Source organism: Rhamphochromis longiceps, linkage group LG3 (genome assembly GCF_057381845.1).
Source record: "Rhamphochromis longiceps isolate RC_006_pf linkage group LG3, R_longiceps_female_GT1.1, whole genome shotgun sequence".
In the NCBI taxonomy this organism is placed as follows: Eukaryota; Metazoa; Chordata; class Actinopteri; order Cichliformes; family Cichlidae; genus Rhamphochromis; species Rhamphochromis longiceps.
The window spans coordinates 43881990-43891127 of NC_140559.1; the positions used below are offsets into that span (position 1 = coordinate 43881990).

A 9138-nucleotide genomic window follows, 5' to 3' on the forward strand; every position below is an offset into this window, starting at 1 on the left:
CAGCCCAAAAAAAACACACCGGAGACATTTTGTTACAACTTATTTTATATTTGCTTAGTTTAGAATGAAGATATTTTTGACATACTCTGGATTTGAACAAGTGATCATTAGTCTTTTTTTTTTTTTGATCAGCATTTAACAGTCATAGTTTTTCCATTTGGGCAAATACAGAAAGGTTTTCTTACAAAAAAAAAACAAAAACAAAACGTGCAATTTAAAAACACAGCCAGAGCGTCTTTTTTTCTAATTAAAAATATTGATCAGAATCAAGCAAGACTAACAAAATACCTATCAGAAATAAGCTGCTGTGTAGCTCTGCTTATTTCATACGGTTGCCCTGTGGTACACAACTGGATTTCAGCAAGCCTTTCTGAAGTATCAGGGCCACCGTAGATCTCACAGATGAATATTAACTATTAACAACACTGCTGTTAAACAGGCTCAGACCTGGTCAGCAGATGTTGCACACAGTCCCACCTCATGTTTTTACAGTTAATGTCTTTTATAAAACAGCAAACCATTTTCTGTTTTATTATCTCACTTTAAACTAGCAGGGTTCTGTGTCACAGAGCAGGATTAGAAAGTTACTTCACGATGATGACTTAATGATGAGGTTTAGATAGTCACACACTTCATCACACTCAATGCTATCTTCCTCCTCTTGCTTTGTGAAACAGCCTTAATTAACTCCAGCCATGATCTAATCAGCAAATTGATCTTTTTCTACAAAGGTAGTCAAAAAAAAAAAAGAAATATAAAAGAAACACAGTAAAAAAAAAAAACACCTTCCAAACAGAAGACAAAGTAATGCACTTATTGGTAGTGAACGCTGTAAACAACTCTCTACATTGTCCTCGCCCTCATCAGTATGCCCGATTGGGCAGCGGATCTACTCGTCTGACTTCTGAGCGCCGTCTCATCCCAGTCCTTTTCCCTCTGTCCTTTGAATCTGACGAATCATTAGCAGTTGTGTGCGAGCAGCGAGGAACAAGCAGTTAAAAGACAAACTGTGGTTCCGCAACTCTACCGCCATTCCCATTTAAAGGTGGCGTCAAAATGTGTTTGCTCTACTATCGGGCTCCAAGCATAAACGGGCGATGGAAAACTGAGTCCATTCAAGTCCTATGAAGCCCTGGGTCTTCCTCAGTAGGTGGCATCCACTGCATTGATGTTGCTGTCCAGCTGGTGTCTGAAAGAAAGCCGGGCCTTGGTGGAGAAATAGATCTGGGAACCCCGATTGATGCTTCCTGTTCCTTCGCTGTCACTGCCCCAGGATGTCGTAGAGGACAGACGTGGCTTCATCTCCTCCACAGGCACTGTATGGGTGGCAGATAGAGAGTCAAGCGGTTTGTTCTGCATTTGATTTTCTCATACAGTTGGAATATACAGGAGGTGGTGCTCACCTGGAGGGGGCGGGCACTGCCTGCTCTTGCAGCGCTCTTTGCAGCGTCTGTAGAAGGGAAAGCACTGTAACATCTTCACACCCATGATAGAGATGCCTGAGGAGAGAAAGAAGTGAAGAAAGACATAAATATAAGTGAGCTGATTGGAAAGTACGCAAATCTTCCACGAGCTTTCTCTCAAATATGAAGTAAGCCGAGTTAAACCATCGTGACAACACTTCTTCCACAGCTCGCACTTAAGCCGCCTCATCACAGCCACAGCAGCTCTGCTGACAGTTCATCGTCTCCTCACCAGGTCACCGTTTAATGGAATTATGATGCTGCGCTTCACCAGCGCGACCGCTTAATGTAAGCTGACAGTATCACCGAATGGCACGGCGGCCCAGCAACCAACCACTCAGTCACTATTTACCACTCCATCACCACCACCCTCCACGCCGTCTAATCCTGGAACAGGACGTCAGTGCACTACAGCAGCCAGGGCGAATGATAAGCTCTCTTTTGACAAGCAAAGACATTTTACACAGAGGTCGTCTGATGTAGGCACGTCACAGCTGACAGCCTCATATCTCATATCAGCAAAAACTTCAGTTTCTCAAATTTGCCTCTAAATCTGTTGTTTTAACTGATATTGAAGAGCAAAAATCAAACTTAAAAAAAAAAACAAAAAAAAAAAAACAGCTGCTCAACCTTGACCTATCTGCAGAGCTCGACCCAGACATGTCTGTCAAATTCATGATTTCCCTGCGGACTGTCCGCCTTTCTGCAGCGGGGAGATAAAGGGTCACATGACGGCACAGAGCTGTAGCTGCTTAGAAAGAAAAAAGGTATTTATTTTAGGCTAATCAGGTTAAGAAATAGGTCAGGTGAAATGGAGCAGAAGGAGCTGATGGACGTTGACAGTTTCTATTGTAGCTGTGCAGAGAAGTGCAAGCGCTCATTCCTCACATGCCAGTCTAATAAATGTTCACATTTAACTGTTACCAGACAAACTGGAAACTGAGGAGATATTTACTGCACTTTCAGATAAAATACATAAAGGAATAATACCATCTAACCACTTAGCAAGATTTCCTATCAGTAATGATTACAGTAATTCTTTTGAGGTACAATTGAAGGGCAACAGTGAAGTATGGAATGAATAACTGGCATCTGCACTGGTAGATGTTTTACTTCCCTTTGGGGTCTTTACAAATTGACAAAAGCAGAAGAAGGGAAAAATTGATGTTTAAGGGTTGCACAACTGCAAATATTTGCACACAAAAACCCACAAAGTGAAGCAAAAAGGATGCAAGATGTGACACAAAGCAGGCACGATTTTCTCCGGGTGTGATGTCTTTGTAGGATCGATGATGGATGGACAGGGAGCTTCAGACTTCAGTGTCCAGAGACCTGCAGTATAATTGTTTTGTCATGGTTGGCTAAAGATGAAAAGCTGAATTTATCAATATTATTTTTTAAATGCTGAGCTTTTTTTTCATTAAATATGGTTATATATGATATCTCTTATATGATGTACACCTTTTTAAACAGTCATGCAGGGCTTAAAGTGTACATTGACATCCTCATTATGACATGAGTGCCCAACCCCACAATTCGTTTAAAGGGATACAGTAATAATCAGCTCCTTATTTGCATTTGGGTGTGTTTTTTTTTTTATTGGAATTAAACCTTCAGCCAGTTAGTCACAATATTTATGATCAGAGCAGGTTTGATCCTAATCCTCCCACCTCTGTCTGAAGTAAACCTCGTCACTCTGATGGGGAAACCTCTTTTAGTTTGATAATTCACCGTTTATTCATCCCAGAGGCACGTTTAGATATCTGATCGCAAACTGTAAACTGTGATTGCAACATAAAGAAAGCCAATCCTGGGTAAATATACAACCCCCCAAAACCCCCGCCCCGACAACTATTTACTGCTGACTGGTCGTGCTGCCTGACTCAGTGAGGCAGACGTGACAGCTCGCACATACCCACGGTCTCAGAGCTGCTACACCCCGTCACAGACAAGCCAATGGGGGAGGTATGTGTCCACTAAGTGTGAAACTCTGACACTAATTTCACAGCCACCCTGTTTCTTGACAAATTCTCACAGTACAAGCGTTTTTTCCTCCTCTATTTCCAACCATCCGATACTCCTCCCATCTGCATTTCAGTCAGGTGTGGCTCTGAAACCTTATGCCATCTACACGCACAGTGACTCCATTATGTTTAGGTCAATTTAGAGGTTCTGGGAAATCACAGTATAGCACGGGAACAGGGACAGTACAGAGTTTGAACCAGTTTCATACACACACACAAATGCGCACACAATATGAAGGGCTGGTCAGTAGTGAGGAATTTTGGGCACAGATCTTGGTTGGCTGTGGGGGTCTGGCAGCACACAGTAGGCCTGGGAGCATGAAAAAGAAAAACAACCTCAGATGGCACACACAGACACACACACAAAGAAGGGAGGGGGCAAGAGGAAAAGCACTTAAGGAAAAGGACAAAATAAAGAAGGCTGGGGATGGGATGAGAAAGAGCAGAAAAGGAAGGCGACTAAGAAAAACATCATCATAAATTATTTTTAAAAAAAGGCTTACAGTCACAAAAGGAGGATAGGAGTGATGAGGAAAAGTGGGGAAAGGGTTTGTGACTGTTAGGATCCCATGCCTGTTTGTCACAGCGGAGAGTTCAGCCTGCAGGCAGCTTATGTGGTTAACATGCCGCTCCTAAATAATGCAGTTTTACTTGTTCAATTAGCGCCGCTTTGCTGGTGAAGCTGAAGGTTGCGCAATCCCTCCGAGAAACATTAGCGAGCGGCTTCTGGCTCACAATCTATGCCAGTATTGTGTCACATCATTTAAAGCACATGTCTGTGCATGTGCGTGTGAGTGTGTGTCGTTGACGAAACATAACAGAATAATTATGAAACTTAAGCTAAATTAAATCTGATCCCTTCATATATTTTGTACCCTCCACAAATGCCACCGATCCTCTCTGTCTGCACTCTTCAAAGCACATTTTCATGCAGGAACATGATAACGATCTTCCCACACTTCCACTCAGCTGGGACTGGGCCTGACCTTTTCCAGTCAGTCCCAGGAGTTTTATTTAAAAAAAATAAAAATAAAAGTTAAAAAGGCCAGTCTGCCTGCCACAAAGCTCCATACAGACTTTCCAGACTGGATGACGCACACTCTGTGCACGTCTACCTGCAGATGTCTCTGTGTGCATTCGTAGCAGCATGCAGTCAGCTTTTATTCATATTCATCAGAGATGGAGGATAAAACAGCTTTTAGAACATCTTCCCTTGAATATTCAAAGAAAAGACGGATCAGGCAGTGATAGGCCCGCTCATTTTAAACCTCTACTTCTCTCTGTATTCACGAGACAAGTTGTTTTTAACTCCACAGAAATCTGTCAGCTATTCAGCTGCTCATAAATCAAACAAAGGAATGTAAAGATGCTCAAATTAATCTCATCCAGATGGATTTGAGCATGGGTGTTACCACTATAAAATATCAATTTGTGAAATTTCTTCCATTCTAGATATTCCACATTTAAAAACATATGTTGTGTTTTTGCAAAGTGGAAGCATTTTAGAGCCACAGCAACTCAGCCAGGGAGTGTCAAACCACGTAAAGTTACAAAGTGGGGTCAATAAACTTCCAAAACTTTCTCTGGCATTAACATCAGCACTAAACTATCAGCTGGGAGCTTCATGGGTTTCTATGCCCGAGCGGCTCCTGTTGAAAAGTGCAGTGGGCCTAGTACTCGATCTAAATGTCATATTTGAACTAATTCTTAAACACTGCAAAATATATTTTTCATAAAATTAACTTGCATGATTACACCAAATAGATGGAAAATCTCATGTCACGTCAACATGCTAGCCAGCTAATAACTCAACATGTTTTATTTCAGTGTCTATGAGACGCTGATGCTGCACCTTTATGAAACAAGTCCTCTTTTTGATGTAACATTTATGTAACTGTTGAACTATATTTCAAATAAGAGGTTTTTTCTTACAAAAAAAAAAAAAGAAATCTTTGATGATTTCTGTTTTTAATTTCCTCTAACATGTTTTATGGCTGTTTATTTTTGCCACTACAATAAATAAATAAATAAATAAATAAATAAATAAATAAATAAATAAATAAATAAAATAGCCAAAATGTTGGATTGTTATCTCAATTTTTTGGACTTAGTAACTCAAACTTCTAAGAAAATAACAAAAAAAATAAAGATAATAACTTGGTACTCTAAGTTAAGTTGAAATTTGTAAGAAATCCAGTGTTGTAAACAATCTTCCTCTTACATGCTAGCACTTGTACAACGAGAAACGTCTTTTCATTACTGGTTTATGCTTTTTATGAATCATAAACAACTTTCACGACACTTAACGCTTTCCCATGCCTGAACTTGTTATTTAAAGAAGTTCCCTAACCGGATTGTTAAATCTCCTTGTGCCTATGCTACAGGTACAGAGTGTGTGAGGTGGAGTCCTGTGCGCGCGTACAGGTGGAAGTTTGAATGAAATGCTCGGACTACGCCAGACGGGCTAATCTGAGCTTTCATCTGGAGCACTGCGCGCATCACTCGTGTCTCTGTCTCCTTGAACAACTTTAAGCTGTGCGAAAGGGGCGGTGGCGTTTCCTCCTTGTCTAGGCTATTGAAATGTGTTAAAGTTGGTAGCATGAGGTTAAACATGCTTATAAATCGCATTATTGGACCATAAATCTTGCTGCTAATTAACGCAGAAGAAAGATAAGAAGAAGAATCGGTGACTTATTCACGCGTAAATAATCGAGTGTGGCAGGCTGTTGTCAGTGATAGTGTCTTCCATGCGTTGCCAGACAGTGTCATAATCAGGCACCCTCCCACAAACACACACCTCCTCTTCTCACACTTAAGCTGTTTGATAAGAGAAGATCACATACGAGGTTATCTATTTATTCGAACAATAAATCATGACCTACGTGAAGCTTTAACAGAACATTTAAAAAAAAAAACCGAGATGCACTCAAGCAAGTTTTTACAATACAACTTGATACAACCTTTCAGTCATGGTTGAATTGAGGGTTAGTTTGATTACTTACCCAATGAAATACTGGATACTGCTGATTTTCTTCTCGCTGTCTACGCGTCTATTCACTCTTTATCTGCGTCCCCTCATTAAAATGTGCTTCACTCTGTGTCCTTGCTGCGCTGCCTCGTCCTGCACGTCCTGAGATCCGCGTCCTTATTGGCACCGTGGAATGGTTTCAGTGGCGCGCAGTCGCCGCACTTTAAATAGCTAATCCCCGGAGCATGCTGAATGGACACGCCTGCTTTCTCTCACCCTCCCTCCTTTCTTGTGCGTTCCTCCTGTACACTCTCCCTCCCGGCTAACCCCTCCTTAATGCACGTACTGTAGGCTTGTGCAGTGCTTCCTGCTTGTTGTGCCTCCATCTGCACGTGTTGATGTGGATAAAGCATAAATAGCCGCTTGTGTAGGAAAAACGAAATAACAGGTGCAAAATGACAAGTGAGTTAAGATGATTTTGACTCTCTCAAACTATGATCATGATGTGATCCTTGATATCGTTTGACATCCGGGAGTCAGGTTTTTCTATTTATTCTATACTGATCCATAGAGAGAGCATCACCGCTTTTCTTTCTTTCTTTATATTTTGTACGGTTATGTTTTGTTACCATCACCATACTGTAGCCAACCCATGTTGTTGCACAAAATGACATTTCCTTTAATATTAGGTCTGTAAACAAGGCATGAGATTTATGGTTCTCTGATTGGGGCTGGGGATCCTAAAAGTCCTGGACTGTTAGTTGACTTCTGTGCATATTTACATTGCCAACAAATGATGTCGATCGCTTGCACCAGCGTTATCATTGAAAAACTAAAATTTCCAACAGATAGTGAGAAATCACTTATGTCGGGGTCCTTGTGTAAGGGGTACCTGGCTCCAGAAGGCTTAAAATCATTGCAAACCATAAAAAAATTGATTCACCTTAAGTCACACTTAGTTTCCTACTCAAGATGAAACTGATTATTTATGCCAAAACAAAACGTCAGCTTCAGCTTCAGAACACATTTTGCTATTGGCTCATTTTTCACACGCCTACAGTCGGTTTTTCTTTCTGTACCTTCTACAATCTATAATCTAATGGCAGGAATCACGTCTCTTTGTTCATGCCCCCAAAACATTCACAATACATATTGTTAAGGTCTTCCCGAGAGTCTGCACAGTAATAAAGACCGTGGATTTTGCCGTTTAGATACAGGTAAATAGTGATTTCAGGGAATAAAGGCTTGGCCAGATGTTTATACCTCGTCACCAGTCCAAATGAGTCACGTGGAAACAGTTGCAGCCAGCTCAGATTTTGTTGCACACATTTAAAGTCTGTGCCAGCACAAGCAGCTAAAAATGATTTTTATATAACTTTGCAAACAGTTTTGTTGTCACTCCTGAACAAGAATGACCAGCTGTATATCAGGTAGGAACAAATGGACAGCGTGAATCTCGCTACATGCTTTTTTTCCTGGCTTCTATTTAAGGCTTATCAAAGGCAGTGCTCTGGCTGCAGTGATTTGGAAATTTACCCAGATGAGTTCTTAGAGTGAGTCTGAGCCCGCTGCCCAGAAATCACCCAGGAAGTAGTTAGTGAAACAAGAGGCATGCTTTCTAAAACTTGTTCTTCCACTGTGAATGAGGAATTACACATAATTCAACTTTGTTCAGTACAATGCCTTAATAGTTCATTAGAGGACTATAAATTACGTTGTTTTTTACTGGAAATCATGCAGTTATTTTGAAGAGCATTTCTATTTTCATATAAACCTTTAGGGTTTATAAAACCAGTCACCTTAGTGGGACTTCAACCTTAACATCATCTGCTACATTGAGCTCAAAGCACCAGAGGTTTCTAATGGTTAAGTGGGTGACGTTTGCTGATTGATTCTGAGTATCTGAGTGTTTTCAACACTTTCCAATTGTCTTCTTACTCTTATTTTAGAGCACTGATTGTCAAAAACACCTGGAATGGATTGAAGACTTAAATGAGCCAAATCTGTATTTTGGGCTGACAGTGAAGCTGCTCTTTAACAGTCTGTCTCCATGAGTTAAAGTCTGCGTTGTGGTCTTAATGGCAGCTGCACACTCACGCTTACAGATTTACACCTGTGGATGTGGGTGAAGGACAGACGTGCCTCAGTGGGACATTCTCTCTAATTTTAAATCTGCCCTGTGAATGATTAACAGCAGGTCAGCAGACCAGAACTATCATGTTAAATCAGACATGCTTAAACAGATGTATCAGCCAGGCAAGTATTTGCTCTGATTTGCTGTTCTTAGTGGAGTTAATGACATTTTAATAGCTTAAAAACTCCATTTTCTTTTTTTGTTCAGCAGATTCTAAACTTGCACCGAAGTGATCCCTCTGCAATGTCACCTCTGTGCGTTCACACACTCTTTCCTATCCTTGTAAGGTGACAAGTGTCCCTGCCAGTCTGCTGGTGGCCTGAATATGATTACGAGGCAACAGTGTGTCACTTCCTGTGAGTCCACGAGCAGCTTCAGATGTCAGGAGCTAAACCACACCCACTGTCCCACTGGCCTCAAGTACATTTATGATATCAGGCCCTGTCAGCTGAGAGGGGGGGGTTACCTGAGGAGCAAGACGAAGCACTGTCGTACTATTGACACAACCAGTGGCTGAAAGGAGGACTTGAATGGAAAGGGCGGCGACAG

The 9138-nt window shown here is 41.3% G+C and overlaps 1 protein-coding gene across 1 annotated transcript; it reads right to left on the reverse strand.

Annotated features, from left to right (window-relative positions):
• Nucleotides 1–185: 185 nt before the first annotated feature.
• LOC146674962 (uncharacterized protein C17orf114) lies at nt 186–6658 on the reverse strand. The gene is made up of 3 exons (XM_085399293.1): nt 6490–6658; nt 1404–1499; nt 186–1316 (listed from the first exon to the last, which is right to left on the reverse strand). Exons 2-3 carry the CDS (start codon nt 1486–1488, stop codon nt 1144–1146), a joined length of 258 nt encoding a protein of 85 aa, XP_085255419.1. The 5' UTR covers nt 1489–1499; nt 6490–6658; the 3' UTR covers nt 186–1143.
• Nucleotides 6659–9138: the final 2480 nt, after the last annotated feature.

Coding starts and splice junctions, on each gene's coding strand:
- LOC146674962 (XM_085399293.1), bottom strand. CDS start 1,488: ATGGGTGTGAAGATGTTACAGTGCTTTCCCTTCTACAGACGCTGCAAA. Junction 1,317..1,403: donor GCAGTGCCCGCCCCCTCCAG/GTGAGCACCACC, acceptor CCACCCATACAG/TGCCTGTGGAGGAGATGAAG.